At 46.2% G+C, this 25,275-nt stretch overlaps 1 protein-coding gene across 3 annotated transcripts in view; it reads right to left on the reverse strand.

Annotated features, from left to right (window-relative positions):
• The window catches only part of TGFB2 (transforming growth factor beta 2), a 77,321-nt gene that overhangs the window by 13,968 nt on the left and 38,078 nt on the right, over positions 1-25,275 (reverse strand). For all 3 annotated transcript variants that reach the window (XM_006188156.3, XM_006188155.3, XM_014562160.2), the window contains one exon: positions 13,196-13,359. In XM_006188156.3, coding sequence (XP_006188218.2) covers positions 13,196-13,359 — 164 coding nt within the window. The remainder of the gene's footprint in view (positions 1-13,195; positions 13,360-25,275) is intronic.

Raw genomic sequence — 25,275 nt, forward strand, 5'->3', positions numbered from 1 at the left:
ATGTTATTGATATGTACACATTATCTGTAATATGTGTAAAATACCCACATATCGCCTTTGGCAAGGCTCAGTTCTTCCCTGAATTACAAAACTCCCTACACAAAAGAATCCATTCATCTCTCTGCCACTGGAAACCAGCCAATCAGGGAGTGGAGAGCGAGGCAAATGCGACTGATGTTACCCAATAGTTTAGGGGCGCAAAAAAAAAAAAAAAAAAAAAAGAAAGAAAGAAAAGTCTAGATGCAAAATTGTAGACAGAGGAAATCTCAGTCTTAAAGGAATAGGCTGTAAATCAACTCAGGATTTGGCGTAGGCCCCGAGGGGCGACACTTCTTCTACTCCTAAGAGACACCGCAAAGAGTTGTAAGAAAGCATTGGGAATTCTATTTTACTTCCCATATTCAGACATCAACAGATCTACAGGAGAACCAAGGGCTCCATTCAATCAGACTTCCAACGGAAAGAGAAATTTAACCATAGGGTGATAGAGAAAAACTGACACCAGGTTAACTAGTGTGGACCCATCTTGTTCTTTCTAAATGCTTTCTTTTTTTCTAAATTGAAGTGTAGTCCATTTATAATGTGTCAATTCCTGATGTACAGCTAAATGCTTTTAATGCATTAATGTTTACCGTTGCAAATGCTTGCAGTTGGCGTGCACGGAGAGGTGAGGGGATGAGGAATTAAACACTGGCCCTGCTGGCTCTGAGCAACTTTCTCTAAGCTCTGCCTTGCCTCCGGTCATGACTTCTGCGTCATGAAAGACTAGTCTCAGAGAGGTCCTTAGGGGCCACCTGCTCCAACCCAACACAACGCATCCTCTGATATCTTTGTCTCAGGACAGTGAACTTGCTGCTTTTTGAGAAAGAGCATCCCAATTTTGGCCATTTTGTAGGTTGAAATTTGTCTTTCTCTTGGACTTCAAATTTCCATCCACTCGTCTTAGTTAATAAGAGCACCATGGCTTCATCTTCATACAGTCCTGTCAGTCTTTCAAATGTTTAAACATTTGCACATTTTTCAAGTCTTCACAAAACCCTGTGAGGTGGACCTCATGGCCCTTATTATCCAAAAACCACAGCTGAAGGAGAAGCCTGAAGTACTTACCTGGGTCGCCAAAGCCCAGCAGGAAAACCTGGACTAACGTCTTGCTCTGTTAATACCAGGGGAGGGGGCTCTCTAACATTGGGCATATTTTGCTCTCTGGAACAAGATGTAAAATTCTCTTTCTTCTCTGTGTCAGCCCCCCATCACAGGAGGTGGCTTTCCTCAACTTCTTCCTTCAAGTCAAGATTCGAAGTGATTTCCCATCTTTGTCAAGGCCCTTTTCAACATCCCTCTCAAAATCAGGTCCTAGACTCCAGGCACAGCCCAGCAGAATATGGCAAATACACAGACTATGCCGAGTGGGGAGGGGAATGCCTTCGGCTTCCCTTGTTCTCATCACTTTTTTTTAATGCAAGCTCCTTATTTTTGGGTACCAGCCACATCGCAACATTGAGTCTAAACTTTTTGTAAAATAAAATCTTTGTTTTCACACAAACTGTTACATCAGATTTTCCACCCCGAGTCCTTTCTGGAATGACACAGAACAGAGAGAAAGAAATCAAGGAAGGCAAAGAGAGAAGGAAGGTTGGTTTTTCTAGCCAGTGGGGCTACAACTTCAGCCTGCATTAGACACACCTGGAGGGCTTATGAAAACATCTACAGAGCTTCTGACTTAATAGGGATGAACCTGAGGCAGAAGAATTAGCATTTCTAACATGTTCCTAAGGTGATGCTCAGCTCCAGGGACTACTCGGAGAACTACTGTTCTAGTCTATATTTACACAATTTATTTTTGAACCTAAGTGCAAATGACACGTGTCTCTGTTAATTTTAAACTTCTTATTTGACCTGGGTTTTTAGCATTTTAGAATCTCTCTGATACCTAAGTTTGTGATTCAGCATCTAAACTGTCCTTGCCCTGGTACCAGCAATGATGCATCCAATGTCTTCATCAGGTTGATTATAACAATGTTAAAAGACACAGAGCCAAAGCCATAACCTCGTGCTGTATCCTTAGTTACCTCATTTCTGCTTGGCCCTATTTCTTTAATCAACACCCTGTGGTTTGTTCTGTACAGCAGAAAAAAGTAGAACTTTACTAGTGCAAGTGAGGCGTGAGGCCCAGGTTAAGCCACAGTCCTGCTCATCTTTGCCAATGGACAATGCATTCCATACCCTCTGTGGTCCCTTAGGGTTTCTCTGAAGCATCCATGGGCTTGCCCAGTGCCTTTGGAAATCATTAGTGGAGGGAAAAAGTTCATAGGCTTTGAAGTCAGGCAAACCATGACTCACTGAATCTGTGACTTTCTTATTTAGGAAAGGCTTAGTAAAACCCAACTTGTATGTCTGTTAAAAGAATTAAATGACATAGAAGAGGCAACGTGCCTCAATGAAAACATTGCCTGGTTTTCAATAAATGTGAATTATTATTGCAACCTGTTCCTTACCTGGTCAAAATCTTCCAGAGGGCTTCTATGTCTAGTGAATAAAATCCAGATTCCTTAGATGAATAATTAAGACACAACTTGCCACCAACCGACCATCCTAGACTCACCTCCCATCCCTGGAAGCCTGATCTAAACACTCTCCCTGAAACATGTACTGCATGTCCCAAGCCCTGTGTTTAAACTGGTATTCTTATCAGAATGTCTTCTCCCCTCCTCTGATTTTTACCTAAAAACAAAAACAAGCCAAAAAACAAACAAAAATTCCTAGTCTTCAGTCCAGCTTCCAATGAAATGGTTATTTTCATTCCAAAGTCGATTTTCTTTTCCCAGCTTCCCAAGCAATTACTGGGTGTCCAGCCCCTTGTATGTGTGCATGTGAATGTCAGTTTCTCCCAGAGGGATGTCAAGCTCCTAAAAGACCGAGGGAAACACGGACTTATTTAAATCTCCACGAACTCTGTATTCTAGCTTGCGTCCACTAGTAGCTTAAGGAATACAAGGTCATCGATTTCGTTTTAGAGGAATCTGACTCTCTGGGTTGGAATCTTGATTAACACCTACACTTAGTCTCACGCAGACAGTGCACATTGGTGAAGGGATTTCTTGGCTTATCCGCAGAAGGAATGGGGGAAGGTACAGCTCAGTGGTAGAGTGTGTGCTTAGCAAGCATGAGGTCCTGGGTTCAATCCCCAGTACCTCTATTTAAAAAAAAAAAAAAAGAATAATTAAAAGAAGAAACACTTCTCAGAATTTTGCACATGTATATCACAGAGACTTCATAGGTAGATGGACAGACAGACAGACATCTATGTCTGTATATCCATATCCTATCAATCTATGTATGATGACAAAGAATCAGCAGACAATGTCAACAATTTTGTACTGTATTTTACCCTCTCGACCTAATGTGTTTCATCACGGGAATGAAAATGAGAAAAACCAAGAAAGTGATTTTCCCAGTTTTAGAAAGAGGGGCCTTAGAGAGACTCCGAACTGGGTAAACGGCATCTCTCCCGTGGAGGCACGGTGGTGGCTCTCTGCCTCTGCCTAACCGCAGCCTCCTTGAACAAGGCTGGGTCACTTCGGGGTGTCTCCAGGCTGAAACACGGCATGACAGCCCTTCAGAAAGTGGCCTCACAGACCCAGCTCTTATCAGCCTGTAATGATCACAGCTCCTTTGTGAGCGCACCCTGCTGAAAGGTCAGACATAAGGCATGTTTCACAAGAGCTCGCGAGAGCCTGCGTAGCTGACGCCTATGGAATACGCATCAGCTCCAAATTAAGACTCATGTAAAAATACAGTCTCTTTGGAGCTCAGATATCTTCATTATTACATCCCGGTATTAACTCTTACTCTTTACAGTACCAAGTAATGCACACTGGTAAGTTCCTAAATTACACGGATCCCTGCGCGTTATAATAAAGTATGGCATACAGAGGTCTTTAATGACCTTTATGGAAATGACACCAACAGGCTACACACACACACACACACACACACACAGGAAAGCCTGAGATGAAAACACCTCATAATTCCCTATTGTTTCCTTCCTCTTTTTTCATCCCCCACACTTGGGCCCTTGTGCTGGCGGCACGTGCACATGAGCAAGCACATGCATCTCTCCAGGTCCGAGGGATGAAGGAGCCCTTTGTGTAAACGGAGAGTCTCTGCACTATGGCAGCTCAGGAGCATTCACAAGACCATCAGATATAAATCACATAGCGGAGAAAAGAAAAGATTCAACTAGACTGAAGCCACCCAGCTCAGGCAAGGAGAGAGGTCTGCTCAGTCCAATGGTCAGTGATGGAAGCTGAAGGGAAATGAAGTCAAGGCCACAGGTCAAGGCAGTCGCTGGGGCTGAGCCCCGCAGCCTAGTCCAAAGGATGCTGGTAATTACCCAGTTGTTTCCTGCTCTGCGGGGAATGAGTCTCCCCAACAAAGAGCCAAGCTCCCTGGGGCCATATCTTCCGATTTTCTTATTTGCTCTCCCCTTCTAATTCTGCTCTGATTTGATGCTAACAAACACACACACACACTTAGGCAACAAACTTCCAGTCCCCTTTTCCTTCCTCCTGGCTGCCAATCACACATGTGACCTAAACTGTAATTCAAGTCCCTGCTTCCATTCAGCTGCACACTTTAATTTAGGGGGTGTGACCATAAAGCAATGAGTCTAAAATAACAAATAAAGAGCCTGTTTTTTCTACAGTGTTTATGGGTTGCCCAAGAATATCAGTTTCATTAATTTATTACACAATTTTTTTTACCTCCATGGTTATTATTCACTTAACCAGAATTAGCTCTGAATAAATAGCAGAAAATGGGTAGATAGCCACATTTCTTCCTTCATAAGCAGTTTCACAAATATCTTTAAAATGAACCTAGTGGAATTTCCAAATCCAAGTAAATGATGTTTCTCAAGAGTCCCCTGATGGTGTCACACACTTATTTCTACAACATTCCTTGTACTTAGATCTTACTTAGAATTTTTTTCTTCGATTTATTCGAACACGTTCACTGAGCTCTGTCTATGCACCCGGTGCTGCTCCAGGAGTTTATCTCTAGAGGTGGAGTCAAGACCATCAACAAGATGACGATGGAGGGGAGACCAGGTAGAGCCTGTGACCAAGAGCACAGTGGAGAACAGGGATGGGAAGTGTCAGGAAGAGGGGGGACCCTGAGATGTCAGACCGGGTGGCCATGAAGGTCTCTGAGCAGGTGACATTCAAGGAAAGATCTGAAGGAACGAAGGGAGGGAGGCTTCTGTAATGCAACTGCAGGTGGAGGATCAGCAGTCACAGGCATTAGGAGGCGGTGAGCACAGGGTGTCCGAGGAGCAGCAAAGAGGCCAGGATGGCGGAGACCCCTGAGTGTGGGAAGTCACGGCTCGGGGGGCGGGCGAGTGAGCTATAGGTCAGGGATGGCCCCACAGTGCACAAGGAGGCCTTTGGCTGTCTTGCAGAGTGAGGTGAGAAGCCGCTCCAGGGTTTTGAATAGGGCATTTGGATCTGACCAACATCTTGGCAGAGGTCACCCTAACTGCTGTGTTGCAAACAGCCTCTAAGGAGGCCAGGGTGCAAAGAGCGAGCCTAGCTAGGAGGCCACTGCAAAAGCCCAAGCGAGACACAAGAAGCCCAGAGGACAAGGGTCATTGCAGCAGAGATGTGAGAAGTGGTTAGATGTCTAGCTTTTAAAAACTGCCATCAGATGGGAAAGTCAACTTAATTACTTTTTATCTTCCTCTTCGCTAGAACTTTGGCAGTTTTCAAAAATCAACAGTATCTTTTGAAAATCCAGCTCTGTCCCCAGTGGAGGAATTCTGAATTATGTGTTTGTGGGCTCTGAACACAGTTCTAGAGCAAAAGTTCCCCAAAAAGATTCTGTTTTCTGCTGCTATCAGGAAATAAACATATATCCTCTTTTGGAACAATTTTTGCCCCAGTGGAGGTTATGGAGAAGTTGGCACACATTTACAATGTGGAAAAAAAGAAAAGCTGCTACAATCAATCCAGGAAGCATGTCTCAAGACTACACCTGTGAAGCAGGGCGAGGTAGTCGGGGGCAGGGGATGAGGTAAAAAGACATCCCCACTGGGGTCCGTCACACTGTAATCATTTCTCAAAAAGCAAAGCCAGACAGACCACAGCCCCAGCTCACCTTGGGTGCCCTTCGAGCTTTCGTAAAGCAAACACACAGAGCGCTAACACGGCACTGTTACCCACAGCCCTGCTCTGCTCCACTGATGATCGAGAAACAGGTCAGACGAGACCTCGTCCACCCAGAGGAGATGACTGACATCATCAGGGAGGAGTCTTGCAATCACAGACCCACTCGAGGGGAACGGTAAACCAGGCCCTAGATGACAAGCAAAACCCCGATGAGACTAATCCACTCCGGACGTAGCCAGCGTGCCTGACACTCGGCAGCTGTGCTCGCCTCGCAGCAGCTCATCAGACAAGAACTGTTATCTCTGGTTGATGATGAAAAACTGAGGCTCAGGGAGATGAGGGATTTGTAAGATCAGAGGGCCAATAAATAACAAAGGTGAAAGGTGAACCCAGGGCTGACCGGCTGCAACGTTCCTCTTCATCCCTACTCCGAGCTACTCACCAGCAGCCGAATGACACCACCTCAGGCAGGATGAGTTGAAACTATTATTTATGGAGGCCAGGAAGCTCACGCCTCGGATGGTCACTGCAAACCCAGGACCCACAGCACGAGGCGCTGAGATGAGGTTTCATCATTAAGAGATTTTGAGCAGATGGTAAATTTAAGAGATTGTTTCTTACAAAAGGTCAAAGTCAATGCTTTGGAAACTATAATAATAATCATAATAGTAACCACCGAGTGGACTGAGATTGTGCTGGGAGTTTCCATGCATCGTCTCCATGCCTTACAAAATCCTTGCCCAGTAGGTGCATTTATCCACGTTTTAGAGATACGGAAATCATCTCAGTGATGTGATTGCCTCAAACTCCCCCAAGGGGCAAAGCCACACCTGGAACCCACACTGGCCCAGCTCCTCCACCAGTAGGGTAAAGTCGTCAAGAGCATGGCCTTTGGGGCCAGACTGCCTGGGTTCAAATCCTGGCTCGGCCTCTTCCTAGCTGTAAAGCCTCGGCAAAGTTCTCAACCTCTCTGTGCCTCAGTTTCCTTATTTGAAAACTGGAGATAGTAATAGTAATCACCTTACAGGGTCATTATAAGGATTAAATGTATCAGTCTGTATAAAGCACTTAAAATAGCGCCCAGCTCACAGGAAGCACTGCACGTTTAGTGATAATTATCAACAGTTACTGCATCACCTTACGCAAAAAGAACATAGAATTATCCGTGACAATTGCACAACTATTACCATTTCTCTGCCCATTCCAGTGGGAAGGACTACTGTTCACACCACTTTTGGGGTCCTGTCTGCTCACAAGGTTACCAGACTCTGGGTAACGTCATAACCTAATGCAAACGGTAACGATCCAATTTCCTTATGAGGCAAGCATGACATTCGATCAGTTTGCAAAAACCTGAGATATTAATAGCCTTGTGCAAACAAAGTGTTTATTATACCTCATGGCTTTTTTTTTTTTAATGGGTTACTATTCGGTGTGTGTCTCCAACACGGCGCCAGAGCTAGGATCAGTGTTAAGGGGATTGTATGCTGTAAAATTCTGTACAACAGGAGCACAGTATAACTTTCTTTTTTTCAGTAGCACTCATTTAACAGACAGTCAGTTTTTTTGGCTGACCTCTTTATATTTTACACACCCTTGGGCAATATGAGAAATGAAGCTGAACTCTGTGTGCGTTTGTGTGTGCACGCATGCACACACAAGTGCACACGAGCACGCGCATGTGTCTGGGGTTAGGAAAAGGGTGCAGTTGTCATTAACCCTATCAGCGCCGTGGTCCTCGCAATGCCAGGAACCTCACCCTTCACTCTGCAGCTCTAGAGTCCTTTAAAAAGCAGGCCAAGGCCATCCACCTTGAATTTTAACCGTAAAGCCTCAGGAGCGTCCACAGTTCAACATCTTCGGCGGAGCTGAGATATATTGTCTGTTAAAAGTGGCTGGTGATTCGTTCCTCCCCACTGAAAGCTTTGTTGACTTATTTTGCTCCATAAACATCAATTCACCCTTTCACCCTCAAATCTGAAAAATCATTTCCTATTCACTACACAGCTTGAAGCCAAAGATAAACGGATATAAATGACTTAGGATTTAGCCGCTGTTTGTTACATCCTTGGGAGTGGTCTCTGAAGATGAGATTTCATCACAGTGGACAAGCTGGCTACTGTCTGAGTACAAATTCAACCAGGCATTCAAGTCCAAGGACCAGAGAAAGAGGTCAGAAAAAGCAGGAGGGCAGATTTTATTTTCCTCTCTCACTGAAGCACTGATGGAGTGCTCTGTGGGAGGTGGGGGGGAGGTTCCCTTGTAAAGGCAAATATGACTTCAACAGAAGTTGGATGCCCTTTCTCTACAAAAATGAACTATGCCATTGCTCCTTCTATGGCCACAGTCAGGAAATCTAAGGTTCCTCTGAGACCCACTGCAATCATTTCATCCCAGCACCTTTATCTTCTCCTGATGAACAGGGAACCATCAGCAGACTGTACTCTCCCAAGCTACCTGGCACCAACATCTGTGGCCTCACACCCACCCCACATGAGAAAGTGACATCTTCCTCCTGACACTTTATGATGTACGAGCTCAGTACCTCCCGTGACCTCCCAGGAAGTTATTCTGCATGAATTTTTAGGGGTCTGAAGATAATAAATTAATCTCAAAATAACCTGCAACTGAATGAGACCAATTCACGCAGAGCAATGCTCTGCTCGTTCTGGGCTGAGTCTTTAAGAGGAACGGCAGCTTCTGCTTTGGACCCCTGAGCCTCATGTAAAAAGTCTGACTACTCTTCTGGGAAGACCACTTGGATACCTCCTGAAACTATGTGGAGAGGAGGAGATGCTCAGTCATCCCATCCAAGCTCCAAGCTTATGAACAAAATCATCCTAGGTCCTCCAGACCAGCCCAGTTGCCACCTGAATGCCACCAGGTGACCCTGGTCAGAGCCTCATGGAGCAGAAGAACAATTCCTGCCCAAGTTTCTGACTCCCTAAAAATTGAGAGACATAATAAAATGGTTGTTATCTGAGGCCATGAAATTTGGGGGGTAAGTTTATCATACAGTGACTAGATCACTGAAACAGTTACAAAGGTACAAATCTTATTATCCTAGAGTTGGTAAAGTTTGGAATGAGCACTAAATGTGCAAGGGTGTAGGTTGGTGGGAGGAAGCTGGAAATAGCTGAGAGCTCCCAGGTCCTCTGAGGTCAGCACCCCTAAACATAAGTATTCTTTGTCCCATGTGGGGTCCCTTAAATAAGGTAGTAATTACTCAGGGCTTCATTTCTTCGCTTGTAACGCTGGGGACTTACCTCCCTCCAAGACGGCAGGTACCCTTGCTCTTGTTGGTGACATTCAATTGAAGAAGACTCCCATTTCCTATTTTTCCCCTCTCATAACTCTGGGCATGATTTTAATCATAAATTCAAGTGCAACGTAATCAAAGAAAGATAGATTCAATTTTCCAAAAGGGCTGAGAACTATACTAAATACTGCAGATTTGCAAGTATTCCCTGAGCACTGGGGTTTTATCTGAATGTAGTTCAGCAAAGGCTGCCTTTGGTATAAATCTCTAAAAATACAGTAAGAGTCACTCCTACTTGGAAAAATTTCAGTTTTCATCTTTTTTTTCCCCTCTGTCCCTTCATATCAGAAGGCTTTATCTTTTTCCTGTTCCCTCCGATGTGGGTGTACGTCTGAAGTCACACCCTGATCACACCAGTCAATGTGATGCAGAGTCTGCTAACAGAAGTCAGAGGTAGCAGAGGACAGTCGAGTTTTATATTACCGCCATTCATCAACATTCCGACAGACTATTCTATAAAGAGGAGAAGAGTGAAGTCCCCTTGCCAAACTAAACATGACTTCCACAGAAGCTTGGGTGTCCTGACCCTCCCAGGCTGGGAGAGTCAACAGATGCACAGCTCTGGACAAGACTAACTCTGAACTCACAGAAATGCTGTCTTTGGTCTTTCCAGCCTGGTATTCTAATCCTGGACAGAGTACCTATATACATTTTATGGGACAGAATGGCTCCAGAATCTTGGAATATGCCTTCAATCTGTGATTCCCAATGGAGAATGGAGAAGGATCACATCTGAATGATGAGGAGAGCTTTTTTTTAAACCACATCTGCCTAAAGGCAAATCTTTCCCTCGAATCGGAATCTCCTGGAAAGGACCCTTGGGCAGTCCTTGCAGGAGCTCCCCAAGGGCTTTCACAGGCGCAGGAGTGAGCACACGCGCGCGTGCACGCATACACAAACACACACGCATTTTCTCTCCCTGTTTAAAATCAGTGTCTTGAGGAATCCTAATAAATCATCCGTACAACCATCTAAACACCCTGGGAACCTATCTGTAGTCATCCTACCCTTCCTCCTCTAGGAAGTGCACTGGGAACTATGTGTCAAGTGACACAGTAATCAAAGGGCATCGAGACACTTCTGAGGCTTTGTTCTTCTGAACAGTCGAGCTCTCTAAATAGCTAAAGATCTGCCCATTTATGCACCAAGTGTTTTATTTTTCAAACTAACATTTCAGCAATTTGGGATACAAAACTCCCTAGTATTTTACTGCATGTGTTCAGTTTCCTGAATACAATTTAGGCTCATCTGCATAATTCAAGGCCCTTACCATAAGCATCAGTTTCTGTCCTGGGACTGGAAGGCGGAGTGTGTTACTGAAAGCTGCAAAGACTTCCAAATGCACTGGAGGCAAGTAGAACGTTGGAGAATAACAAGCCAAAAATGGGACTCCAAATAAGGGGGCAACAAGCAGATGTCAGAAGCCAGGGAGGGTGCCACAGAGATAAAGAGGGAGTTAACCATAAACAGGATAAGATGAAGGAAAACTGTCCATAACAGGCATCGCATTCTGTGATTTGATCTTCTGGGCTGGCATCACGGGGCTGCACAGGCAAACATCTCAAGTCTAAAAGGTCATCGACTCTAGTTAGAGTGTCTTCCTCCAGCCCTCCTTCTAAGTCAGTCTTTAATTTCTTGTGGTCCTAGAGAGGGCCAAAGGCTGCCTTTCCGGTGAGTCAGCTGTGTGTGTGCCCTGCGCCTTCTGTTAGGAGGCTCAGGGATCTCTCTGACTTAACTTCCTGGACCCTGGCTGTGTTTCAAGAGGTTGGATTGCGGCAGAGCTGAGCTCCAGAGAGATAAGGCGTTGTTATTCTTCCTTATTTTCCTCTAAAACTACCCCCTTCCGGAGTCCCGTGGTCAGTGTCAGTGAACTAGCCCAGTTCACACTCTGCATAAAATAAGCTTCCACTGTGGGCTGTATCTTTCCCAGCTGGGGGACTTTCATTGATACAGAGCTTGCTGTTCTTGTCATGGGGCGGCCAGGGCTGCAGTAACTTCTGGGATGATACACACCCACTAAGAACTCAGTAAGGTCTGCTAAATTACCAGCCTCCAGGGACAGATCCCCTCCCGGAAATGAGACGGCCTTTGGGAGGAAGACAGACCACTAGTAATCCGCTATCAGAGGCCACTCCTCGGATCATAAGGTCAGAAGCCAAAGAATAACAGTGATTTAGCAGCTTACGTTACAGACAACAAAACCTCAGAGAACTTGCCTTCAATTTACTGAAGTCATGTAATTGAAACAGGGCCAGAGAACCATCTGTGATGCTGTCGTCTGTACAGAGAGGCATATGAGACAGATTTAATTGAAAAAGAAGAAAAGAGAGGACATGGAATAGGGTTTTGGTTTTTATTTTTTAAATCCCCTTGCAATAATTCTGCCTACCTATGATCAAGATGTTTTTTCAGAGAACTCAATCATTGCTTTCCCTCCAAATATCACCCCACCCTCTGGCTGGCCTGGTTTTGCTTATTTTTCTACTATTCTGGATGCTATTGAGGCAAAGAAGTAGGGAAGGATTTGCTATGAACAGCAAGTGTGGGAGTCAGAGCCGAGAACTTGTACCCCAGCCCCACCACTTCCCAGCTGTGTGACCCCGGCCAAGTGGCTTCATTTCTCTGTGACTCAGCATATTCCTCTGTAAAAAGGAGAAAGAATACAGCAGTGGGAAGAATACTTGAAATGAGTGAAGGTGGTCAAAAGGTACAGAGTTCCAGTTAGAAGATGCGTGAGTCCTGGGGATGTAACGGGCAGCAGGCTGACTACAGCTAATAACACTGTATTGAGTATCTGAAAGATAAGAAGGTAAACCACCTAAAGCTCTCATTAGAAATGAAGATTCTGCGCTACATTCTGCACATTCTGATTTAGTATGTCTGGGGTAGGGCCTGAGATTCTGCATTCTTCACAGCTCCTAAGTGACGTTCATGCTGTTGCCCAGTAGCCCACTTGAGTAACAAGCTGTTAAGAACAGCTCTCAAATCTCAGTAACTCAGCACTGCATCACCATCACCATCGCCATTATTCTCATCCTCATCCTCATCTTTATCCTCATCCTCATCCTCATCCTCATCTTTTGACACAGCGGCTCAGCAATGGTACTGAGGAGGTGAGACGTCAGGGCTGCCTGAAATAACGGAGGACGGGGTAAACCAAGGATGTGCATTTGGTGGGGGCTGGAGGTGGGAAAAGGTGGGTAGAATCAGAGAGGAAAAGGAGGTAGGGTGAGGTTAATGAAGAGACAAGAGGTAGCAAAGAGAGGAAGAAAAGGGCATGAAAAAGACGGGGAGAGAGAAGACGACAGGAAGGATGAGATGAGGGAAGTAAAGGAGGAAGGGAGTGGCCATTGGATGAGAAAACAAAGGTAGCCACCTTCTCTCCTTGGGGTGGGATTGGCCCTACATTATCTGACTTTCCTGAGTGGAGGGCGGACTTCTCAACTAAAGCCCTCCCGAGGGTGGGCACTCCAGACATTCAGGCCACTGAAAAGCATGCTCAGAGCTTCCCCACTTCACTCCCAAGGCTCTTCCTTCCGGAGTGATGGAGGAATGAGCTGTCACTATGAGAGGAATAACACATGGGGGCCAACCTCACGACTGTGAGTGTAGAAAAGGTGTCTTTCAGTTCAGAACACCCAAGTCTGGGGGGAGTCTCTGACCCTCAGACTTCGAGCTGATTGTCCATGAAAACAACCCAAACAAAAGGTACCTGATACAGCTCGATCCGTTGTTCCGCGACTCTGGCCTTGGGGTTCTGTAAACGAAAGACTCTGAACTCGGCCTTCACCAAATTGGAAGCATTCTTCTCCATCGCTGAGACGTCAAATCGGACAATTCTGAAGTAGGGTCTGTAGAAAGTGGGCGGGATGGCATCTGTAAAAAGGGCAATCGTGAAAATGATTAAAATCCATTGTTCTCTCAAAAAAAAAAAAAAAAAAAGACCATGCAGCATGAGATAGACTCAAGAAACCATACAGGAAATATCTACAGAATGATTTTGTTTCCAGTGGCCAAATTAATATCATTAACAATTTAACCAGAAAAAAAAATAATGTGTACTTGGTTCCAGGAGGAGCAGATTAACAGAGATTAACAAACCACTTCCAACCCCATTTGAGGGCATGAAGTTAACCCTATCCTTTGAAAGCTGATGGCATGGTGGAAAATCCTAGATGGTTATGAACTGGAACAAGTTCATGACAGTTGATGCCTGGAGAGAGCTGTCGGGCTTGCATACGCTTTAATCAGACGTGCCAAGAAAATAGCTCCTAATGGCAAGCAGTTTGCCCACGTATTTTTTTTCCTTGAAATTTTGGCAACCAAACACTCCACTCTATCCAGGTTCATGGATTGCATCTTTTTTGGCTTCAACAGTTTGGTCTTTCACACACATATGACCAAATACACCCTCTATTCAAGTTAGGGGGAGGACATCTGAATAAAAATCTGCGCATACTGGCTATACTAGGTCCAGTCTTAAAATTCTTTATTCAGTATAAATGTCCGTTGGTGGGAGGGGGTCCTAGCTAAGGAAGAGAAGGAATCAACCCAAATTCCTTCTGTTCTGAGCCATGAAAAGTACAGAGGTGCAGAGCGCACACAACAACTGCAAGTTCACGGGCTGCTAGGATTTTGCTGTTTATTTTGCAGTCGTCTGTCATTGCCTCATGCGCAACCTGAGGTTACACCCAAAGCAAAGCAAGTCCTAATTCTTTGCCCAAACTTCCTATGTGACACCCATTTTTTAAGCACCTCCATGAGGCAGACCATCGGCTACAGGTCTGTTTCTCTAAAACTCATCTAAAATCTCCTTACTTTCATCCTTCTGGAATGTTCCATCCAACTCTGGCATCTCCATTACTTTCTACCCTCTCTTTAATCATGTCGCTTCATTACAACGTAATCATTCATGGTTTTTTATGGCTCCTTACAAATGTTTCTATTACTTCAGTATTACGTTTGTTTATTTTTGTTTTCCCCCATGACATCTGAGGACTCTTGAGGACTGACCATCTTTTCCAGGTTTTTTTCTTCTCCCATGTAAGACAGGGCTCTGCACTTGTGCAGTTCACCAAATAGCCACTGTTCTCACAGTTGGTCAGCAACAGGAGTCTTGAAAGACTCAGGCATCTGGCTATTGGCAAGACTAGCTTCTTATTAAACAAATGAGCCATCCTGCCTATCTTAAAATAGAAACAAACACCTTTCGTGATTTCCTGGGAAATCCATCCCCTGACGATTATACTGAAAAAAAAAAGGCAAAAAAAAAAAAAAAAAGCAAGGGATGCAGGAACACTTCCTCATCTTAAGAGCTCCGCATTTCTTCCCCTGATAGAGGCTCTCGCCCATCCCTTTCCCATGACCTGTGACTCTCATGAAACAGCTCATCAGGAAGCAGTGAATTCCAAACCACGCACTCTCAGCTCAATGACTGCTTCAAGGACTGTGTGAATTGAGGCTTTGAGCTCAGGAGTCTCAGACACAAACAACGAACAGACTCCCCCAAAATCCAAAGCATCCAGGTTTCAGGGAAAAGGACGTCTGCGCACAGATGCAGTGATGGCCCGCCCGCTGCACCACGGCTGTGAAGTCGTCGGTGGACAGTTTCAGACCAGCAAACATGCACTTGAGCAGGGAGGATGTGGGAGACCCCTCGCCCAGCAATTTGAAAAGCGAGCTTCGAGAAGAAATTGAACTTTCTTGCTGCTGGAACACGCCCAGCCCAGGGGACTGGACAGGCTGATCGGAGCCTGACCAGCTCAGCTGAAAGCAGGCCAGTTGCCCAAGCAGAGAAGCCTGGGGAGGGCTGGGGCCAGGCTCCCTGGCCTCACACACTCTCTCGTTTGGCCGGAACCTTCCACAGGCCTAGCGGCTGCATTCATCTTCACATGGCTGCCCCATTAGACAGCAGAAGCTTCAAATATGCTTGAAAAAGCGTCCCGAGAGGGCCAAGCTGCTTCAGAGCATTTCCTGTCATTAGGAAGAGTAAACACTTCCTCGGTTCCCCCCTTCCCATCAGTGGAACCCCCACAGGCCCGCTCCCCTTCCACAAACACCCATCTTTCACACCCACTCGCCCCAATCTTTTCCTTTCATCAAGTTTGTAAATAAGTGCTCTTGAGATTTATTTTTATTCTCTTCTGTGTTTATTAAACTTTGAACAAATTTTTCCCCCTTTTTGGTCTTCTGCCCACACACACGCTTGCGTTTTACAGCCGCTTCCGACCAGGAGGTCAATTTTGTTTCTCCTTCTTCTAAGCAAATCGTCCAATGATCCTGTTCAAGCCTTTCGAGCTTTGAAGGGGTGTTTGCAAATATTTATAGGAGGAGCTTGATGGTTAAGGACGGTGTTCTGTTCCACTCCCTACACACTGGCCAACAGCCTTCCTCGCCTCTGGCCATTATAACCGTTCCCCGCAGTCCCGCTGTTAGAACCGAACCGCCTGAAGATACAAGTCCAGCTATTTGGCTCTTGTTTTCTAAGTCGAAGCAGTTAACGCAGGAGGGCAAATGACTGCCCCACACCCCTCCGCCCAGCACCTCGGCTTTGGTCTTGCGACCACACTGAAGGGACCAGGCCAGCAGGTCACAGCAGCCTCTCCCAGCCCCCTGCTCCAGCACCCAAGAGTGGGAGCTCACTGGATAAAGACTGGTGACACTAAAGAACTGACTGCCACTTCCAAGGGTCGGTCCCAGCTGTCCCCTGCTGTCATCTGCTATGGGTCACCAGCCCCCTGCCTGGCTGAGGAACTCAAACCACTGGCCAAATATTTCTGCATTTGAGGGGAAAAAAAAATCACAGCAAACTGCTCGAGCCTAGCCTGTGACCCTGCTCTTAGCTCATAAAAGCTTTTGGACGCGTGGGGCGAAGAGCTGACGGCAGCCCCTCTCCACCCGGCCAGGGTGCGCAGGCTTGGCTCCCCGGCCCAGGGCTCCGGGCGGTAGGTAGGTGCTGAACAGCTCAGGCAGCCCTGAGGGGTGCATCTCTTCCCCCTGCCTTCTCCAAGAACTCGTGTCCCTATTTGGAGTGTGAGTCCCCTGGAACGCCCTCTGGAATTCCAATCCGGTTCCCATCCCATCGCCGGGTGGTCAGGTACTGGTGTTTGACCTTGGCAGCCTGCCCACACTCCTTCTGGCTCCTCTCAATTTCAGATCGACATTTTGGGGTTCAATCGAATGCATCTTCCTCCAGCCCCGTGGACTTCAGACCACCCGGCTGACTCTGCTCCTCTCCCCACCACGCCATCCCGTCTGCCTCCCTCCCAGGGAAAAGCTTGCCCGTGGAAGATTCCAGAATGTCATCCAGTGAGGGGTGTTCCCCCATCTCAACTTTGGCCACACATCACACATAAATGCAAATTAGCCCAGGGAGTCTGAGGCACCAACAAGTTGAACCACTGTCCTAAAAGGTACTGGTTGGCTGCTTGCAGGTTAGTGCTATTTAAAATAACAAGCAGGTTAGCAGAGGCTGAATCCCACTTGGGGAAAATGGACAAAGGAAAAAAAGAAAATGAGGAAATCTAGTTACTAATTTACGAAAGAGGTGGGTACAGAAAGCCTAATGATAGCCATAATCACAAGCTACTTTTACAAGCACGCTAACTTGACCTGTCATTTGTTCCAAATAATGTATTGGCTCATAGTAAGTTATCTTCCTCCCGTGGAAGCACCTTGAGGTCAGGAATCTCCACTTAGAGTTCTTCGGTTCCCCACCGCCCAGGGATGGCTTCCTGGGCGTGTGACCAAGGCAGTTGCCCTGGGTCCCAAGCTCAGAAAAACCTCACACTTGAGTTTGATGCTCTGGGGTCACCACCTTAAAGTCCTTAATCATTTCACCTTTGAATTTAGGCTTTGCACGTGAGGTCTGATGGGACAATGGAGCATGCGTGGCGGGGGTGGGGGTTGTACGGAGCCTCGCTCATGGGCTGTCCCACTCCCATCACCTACTGGCCTCCCTGTGATTGGCTCCTGGCTCCCTACCCCTTACCCCTGGCAGAGCCGGTGTCAGGCACTCACACGTGAACCATCTCGGGGCAGGGCACCGGGGCAGCTTTTACCCCCGAGGCTGGCCCCGCCTCGATGCATTCAGAGGGCATCGCAGTGGGAGGACCATCGCAGCTGGTCCTGCCATGGTCACGTGGGATGTGAACGCAGCAAGGGGCCTTTAAGGCCGTTGGAATTTTAACTCCAAATCAAAAAGTCCTAGCTGTGTGGAAATGGGAACATTATTTGGCTTTTCTGAGACTGTTTCTTCATCCATATAATGGGGTAAATAATTTCCTACCTCGTATGTATTGAATCAGGTTGTCGGGATTACATAAGGAGCAGACAGAATGTTTGGGCACTGGGTGCAGCACAAAGATCCCCTCAAGAAGGCCCCTTCCTCTCCCTGTTCCCATCCCTTGGCAACAAAGCTGCCAAGTGGTCCTTGGGCCTTCCTTGAATGTCCCCAGAGACAGGACTCTCCTACCACCTTGACTTCATTAGCAGAGAAGAGGCAGAAGCCGCTGAGTGCACGGGGGCAGCTTATAAAAGACTCCGGCCACCTGTTCCTCTCCCCTGCAGAGAGGAGCCACAGTCACCTCGGTCCTCAGAGCCCCCACCACCATGCTTTCACATTTCACCTGTTCCCCGAAACCCTGACCATCAGAAAGGCCGACCTGAGAATTCTGCCTTCCCGCCAAACATCTCTGCATCAAGTCACCCCACCTCCCACTGTGACAATGCTCATATCAGGACCACGTAACAAACAAGTTAGTGAGAAACGAAACCCGAGGGAAGTCTTGCGACATCGCTGATATGCGATGAGCTCTGACAGAGCCTGTGGATTTGGGGCCTGAAAGAAACACCCCAAGGATGTCCAGAGCTCAGCCTTTAGGGAGGCAACGCTTTAATCATCTCTCTGTTATTTATTCCCTCCTAGGTGGTTTACATCACAAAATTGGCAGGAGAATAAAGTGTGTGACAGACATTGGAATCTTGGGTCGAGAATTGCTGGGTATTTGTTGTATTTGCTAAAGCAATGGTTCTGGAAGTGCGGTCTTAGACCCAGGGCATCTGCCTCACCTGGGAACCTGCAATAAATGCAGATTAGCCAGAGGAGGCTAATGCATCGTCGAGGTTGAAGAATCACTGTACTGAAAGGTACTGGTTGACTGCCAGCTGGTGAGACCAGTGCTATAACAACAAGCAGATTAGTAGGGGCCAGAGAAGAGAAAGAAAGAGACCTTAGTTTCTAACAGCAGCTTTCTTGGAGCAGGCGCTGACCAGAGCCCCCAAGGGAACTGGTCTCAGTGTTCTTGGGGATTTCCAGGATAAGGCCAAGGGCAGGAGTTCAAAGTGACAGGCAGGAGGTATGGGAATGAAAGGAATTGTTAGAGGCCTGGAGGTTTTATTTGTCTCCCTGTCCAAGGCACTCGCCATCTACCTGAACTTTAAATACAAGCTAGTTTCCTTTCTCAGGGAAAAACTGTAAGAGGCTTAGAAAGCAGCCCAGGCCCCGGTTACTTAGCGTGGGTGGATACATCCTACACAGCCAGGCTTGTCAAGAGTGGGTATGGGGTAAGGTCCAATGCTCTGCATTTTAACAAGATCCTTGGGTAATTCTTATGTACCTGAAAATTTGAGAACCACTGAAATAAACATGGAAGAGAAGAAATCGACAAAGAAAGACAGAAAGACAAAGAGACTTTTTTATTTTTTGAAAGCACCAATCACGTTCTAACATACTATAAAATTGACTTCTTTAATCAGTCTCTGGTTTATGATTGTCTGTCTCCTGCTGCTAGGCTGTAAACTCCATAGAGGAATCTTTGTCTGTTTTGTCCAATAAGGTATACAAACTATTGAGGAAAATACACAGAACATAATAGTAGCTCAATAAATATTTTTAAATGGTTAAAAAAAAAAAGACAAAGGAACATCTAAACGTTTGATCAGACATTTCACATAGAAAAAAAAAAGAGAATAAGATAGAGAAAAGAAGAAATTGCAGCAAGAGATCTGAGGCTCTTATAATAGGAAAAATTCCTCCATGATTTGCACTGTCTACCTTGACTGCCTATTTCAAGCTGAAGAACTTGGAAAATATACTGATGCCTGGGTCCCAGCCCCTGCGAGTCTGATTGGACCGGGATGGTCTTTTCTAAGCTCCTCAGATGATTCTCACACACAGGCAGGATAGAGACCAGCTCAATGGAAAAGAACTGATGGTATTTAATTTGAAGAAGAGACCACTTACAGACATCAAATTCCTTAAGAGATTCCAAATATTTCAGGGGCTTGGAACGTTCCTAAGCCAGGGAGTCACATTTGGGCTCAATATATAAAGAATTTTTCTAATAATTTAGAAGTTAAAAAAGGGGCAGGGGGGATGTGCTGTCCTTCAAGGTCGGGGGCCTTCACCTCACTGGAGGAAGTCATGTAGTTTCGAGATGCACCTTGTCCAGAAAGATGCACTGAGGTGCCCTCAGCCTGGAGGCAGGTTGAGCTAGACCCAGCTCACCAGCAGCTCTGCCATTTCATCAGTCTCCTGCTGATATTCTCCATAGATGGAGCCTCCAAAAAGTGATTTTCCCCCATCAATCCTACCGTAGATGACTGTCCCTCACCGCCTGCAAAGGAGTCTCGTGGGGGCTTATTAATACGCTTATTCCTTGGCTCCATCCCAGACCTCCTGGGTGATTCTGTTTCAGGCCCAAGTTTGATAACATCAGCCCCAGACTGTGATCTAACCCTAATGAACTTGGCCAGGCTTCCCCTCCCTTTACTCAGTCTCATGACTTAGTGAGGGATGAATGCAATAGATCCATCCCACCATCCTCACTGTTAAAAAGAGTGGCCTGGTCTCACTGCAGCCTCAGAATTTTACTTCATAATCCCCTCTCATTTTCTAATAGCTTTACATGCTTCATTTCTGCTAAGAAGGTTTTCACCCCCATTTCACAGACAAAGAAAGTAAGAGCAAGGAGAGTGAAGTAACTCCTGGCTAAGCTCAAGGTGAGGCTGGCCTGTCAATCAAAAGCTCTGGCTTTTCGCCACAATACCCTGTCTTCCAGGCAAAGGAGTCCCCTGAGTTGAGGACGTGAATCCCACCCCAGGCAGAAATACCAACACGCTCTCCAAGCATCACAAACGGGCACAAAGAAATAGATCCCCTGCAGCCAGAGGTCTGTTTGACTTTGGCAGTCAAGAAACTCTGATGCAAGGCCCAGTGTTTTCAGTGATACTCCTTAAAAGAATGACCCTGATGTGGAGACGGGGGGCTCGCTGTGTGGGAAAGCTCCCCCTATAAGAGGCACTCTGCTCTGAGTGACCAGGACCAGCCGGGACCCTTTGGAGCCCTGTACAGGTGTGCCTGGTGCCCTGCACCCCAGGAGCATCCACCAGCTCTCAGCCCCAAGCTCCTCAAACGAACGGAAGAGAACTCTTCATTCTCCTTTCCAGAAATGACAGCACTTTGCCTGCAGCTCTGCTGTAACTGGCGTGGACTCCTGACAGCGCTTAATGAGTGCAGTGGCCCTTCATTCCTGACATCCCCCGCTTAGAGGGAAGTAGTTTGGGGTTCACTAGACATCCCCCAGAGTGCGGCAGGACCAGCAACCCACTGAATGGCTGGAGGGCAGTAAACGAGCTTCTATTTGTGTGTGCACAAACCCCGCCAGCCAGAAACCAAGACAATTGTGTTTTGGGGTTTTCTAAAATTTGTCTTGGCACACGGGATATGGATTTTGTTTCACTACCACATCCCAAACACGGCTGACATTCAAGTCACAGCAATTTAACACAAAATGACCGAGGAGTAAACAGCGCATCACCAGTGGTTTCTGATTCTCTCTCCGGCCATCCCTCCTAGTCAATGTAACATCGCCCCCGAGCATCCGTGACGGGGAGCGGGCGTCTCCCAGAGAGGCGCGGTGTCAGCCTTGACATGGTGCTGGCAATCGTGAGTCCAACTGTGTCAGCGTCAGCCTATGTGACTTGGCCCTCTCGAGCTGCTATTTGAGACCATGCACTGTGTCAGCAGGAGTGTTTGGTTCCCTTCTTCCACGGGGCAAAACAAAGTAAAATTGCAGTGGTGCCGGCCCATGGTGGTTGGTTTTCTCGAACTATGACAGATGTGGGGTTTCTAGTTTCTTCTCCAAGTTCCCCATCACCCTCATAAAACCCCACCTACATGGAGACCAGCTATTTTAATTCCTCTTCCCATGATGCTCAGTACTATGCATGGGGAGGGCACCTGGACCCACTTTTGTGGGCAGGTGGACCACAAATGGGACATATCCCCTTGGAATGGCCTCCTGGTGGGAGACTGGCCTCCTGGTTGGACTAGGCAATCAAAACCACTCTTCTCTGCCATTGTCTCATTCTTTAAAGCACATACAACTCTCTGGGTTCTTCCCCCCCCACCCCATTATCTTCTTTCTTTCCTTTGTTCCATGTTCTTTCTCTCTTCTTTTCTTACTGATCTTCAATTTGTGCTTTTTTTTTTTTTCTCTAGGACATCCAGGGAGCAAAGCAGTCATGATTTTGGTCTCACTGATGGTGTTTAAGGAAGCCAATGACCTCACGACACAGTGACCCGGGCATCTCTTCTAGAACCCAGCAATGGCTCCCAATAAGGTCAACAGAAAGGAGGCAATAGGTTGTTGATTCCATGAGCAATTTAAACTTGGAAGTTTAGGATATCACCCTTAATCTCTTTATGGATTAGAAGCACATTTTATTTTCAATCTTTTTTTAGACCGAGAAATGAGTAAAATCTTTCCAGGATGACACCAAACACTGGCAAAATCAAGATAAAATGCACAATCTTGGACATCGGTGCTCATCCCTGCAGAGACCTTCTTCTCCCAGAATAAACAAACTTCAACACTCCCCTTTCCAGAAACTACTGCACTTTCCCTGCAGCTCTGTAAGGATTGGGGTGGACTCTCTGACATGCTTAATGGGTGTGGTGGCTCCTTATTAGCCTGAAAATCTTTCTCTAATCTTCCTGAAATTATAGCAGTGAGGCATATACCGGCCACTGTGTGCCTTGTACTGTGAGCTCTTCTCTGGGTTTTCTGTAAGCTTCCTGCTCGTGGCCCCACTTCTTTGTCAGGCCATCGCCTAATTACTCTGAAGCACTCTGCTGATTTGCTGCTCTGCCCCAAAGCTAAACTAATAAGCAAGAGGGCACACCCTGCTAGGATTGCAAGCTATTTACCAACTTAACCAAGTGGCATGGGCTATTACTGCTGGCGTATTAAATTCAGGGCTCGGGAGTGAGTAAACGTGAAGAGAAATAGACGGTCTGGATTATCTAGCTTGAAAGGGAAAGCAAACACAGTCAACGTTCATTCTCTATGAAATTCTTCACTGCGCTGAGGAATGAGAGCATGTTAAGGGAATGCCTGGCACCTAGGACGTGCTCTCTCAATGTTATTGGTATCTAATTCCTCTCGCTGCAGTTTTCTCTACAAGACAAGACAAAACAGTCTCTCCCAGAACTCCTGCAGTGACAGAGAATGCAAAACTCGGCCGGATGACCTGCTGTAGACTCTGACAGCTCCAGCTTTCCAAAGAGTCCTTCCCTATCTGGGGCTGAGATCTGTTTACCTGCAAGGTCTACCCACTGGCTCTAGTTCTGCTACATGTGATGATTTATTCGCTTTCCACTTGACCCTACTCAGAACTCCTGAAGCCAAATCTCATGGCTGCCTGCCCATCTCTTTTCTTTTCTAAGCAAACAGTCCTAATTCCTTTCAACCCTTTCATCGTGAAAGCCTTTGACCTTCCTGGATGGTCCCCTCTCTGTGGATGGTTTCCTCTTAGCTCCAATTTTAAAACTGGACCCTTAAACCTGAACGTAATCCTCAACACAGAATAGAGTAAACTATCACCTTCCTCATTTGGAACTCATACTTCTATTAATGCATCCCAACACTGAATTATTCTCATTCTCTCTCTCTTTTTAAACTTGGTAATCATATTGTATTTTCCATGTGTTTTAAATGTTAGAAGTGTTAGGTCTTTTCCACATGAAGTATTTCACAGACGTCATTATCCTATATTTCATACCCTAAGCCTTTTTTGTGCAAATTTGACAGCACACTCCTATTCAATATGTACTTATCTGATTTGACTCCTCACTTCAGATATGCTGAGATGGATTTGAAGTCTGATTTGGTAAACCTGTGTATTCATTTGTTACATAACACTGCAGAGGACAGAGTCTTAAAATCAGAATTGTTCTTTAGGCTGAAAGCTAGTCTAGCATCTTGACTATAAAGGTGGTAGGGAGGAAGAACTGCTTGGAAGGAATTTTCAGTTATCAGATATCCATACCAGCATTCTAGTAGATGGTCACCCTGTACTGTACAAAGAATACCAGAATTTTGAAGGATGGTGCTTTCTGAGGGTTGGTAGATGTGTTCATTGAGGGTGTGTGCACTTCTCCCATCCTGTTTGTACTGGCAACACAGCCATGGGCAATTAAGATACGGGAACGTACAGGAATTGTAGGAATCCAGATGAACTGTGGCATGACCGAGTTCTGGAATGGAGCCACAGGCGTTATGCTTCTTTTAAAAATTCACATTCATGTGGACACTAGGCAGCTTTCTGTTCGAGGTCAGGCCACCATTAGCGAGAGGAGAAAAGACAATCTTTAAAGTCAGAATCTCTGTGGCAGAACTAGACCCCAGAGAAGGACTTTGAAATGTTTGCGTGTGCCTGATTTTTATTTAATTATCTCAGAGCAAGCCCTATGGTTTGGCTTCAGTCGTATGACTTTGGTGTAGAGATATTTAAAATGCACAAATTTTCATCTGCTCCTAGGGACCCTGGGGGAGAATACTGACTGAGAAACAGGAGCTAGGACACCCAAGAATAAATCCAACCAGACCCAAGTTATTTGACATCCCAGCCCAGGAGGGAGGCCCTGTAATTTTGAGACTGGAGAAATCTTAAGAAAAACTAAGTTTCTTCTTTTTGAGGAGGCTTCAGCTCTCTATTATATTTGGAAGCCTGCAGAAGTCTTACTGACAGGGGTCAACACTCAGGTGCTTTCTGAACTTTCCCTGCTCTCTTTTCTCAAGGAGGTTGGGTAGACAGGACAGGACAGGTGCCTTTATTTAGTTCCAATCCACTGGCTCTCCCACACTTCTTAAAAAGTATTTACTGAGTCTCCTTTAAAGAGAGCTTTGAATCAGCCAGTGCTTCTTAAATGGGTTAGGGTGGAAGCAAATAGAACTCCCAGGGTGCCACCATGGTGTATACACACATACAGGACCAGAATAAAATAACTAGCAAACTAAGGTAATGAGATGGCCCCTTTACAAAACACCAGCATGAGGTTTACCAGAAGGAACTCAAGGATGTCCCAAAGTCAGTGGAATAACTTTTACCAGGTTGGGGTGCATCCGCTATGCCCCTGAAGATGTCCGTGTCTTGCCATATTACGTTAGACTAACTTTAAAGCTTAGACAACGTATCTGAAAGATTTTTTTCCTGCATCAGAAAAATGAGAAAATAGCCCGTCCCACCATAAGAAACAACTTGAGTTTCGTGTGGGCAAGGGAATGAGAGGTTCCCAGTGAAGAACACACACCCTGCCCTCCAGAACACATACGGGGCAAGTCCCGAGGACATTTCCCGTCAGAGGAGGTCTGACAAGGGGAACCTGGCAACTCCTCCCAGTTCCTTCCAAGTGTTCCTCAACACCCCAAGAACTGTCTTTAGCAGGGAGCAAGTTGTGTGCCTGCTTGGATGAGAGGCTACTGACAGCCAGGAAGAGGTCTGCACACC

The sequence above is a fragment of the Camelus ferus genome, chromosome 23 (assembly GCF_009834535.1).
Source record: "Camelus ferus isolate YT-003-E chromosome 23, BCGSAC_Cfer_1.0, whole genome shotgun sequence".
In the NCBI taxonomy this organism is placed as follows: Eukaryota; Metazoa; Chordata; class Mammalia; order Artiodactyla; family Camelidae; genus Camelus; species Camelus ferus.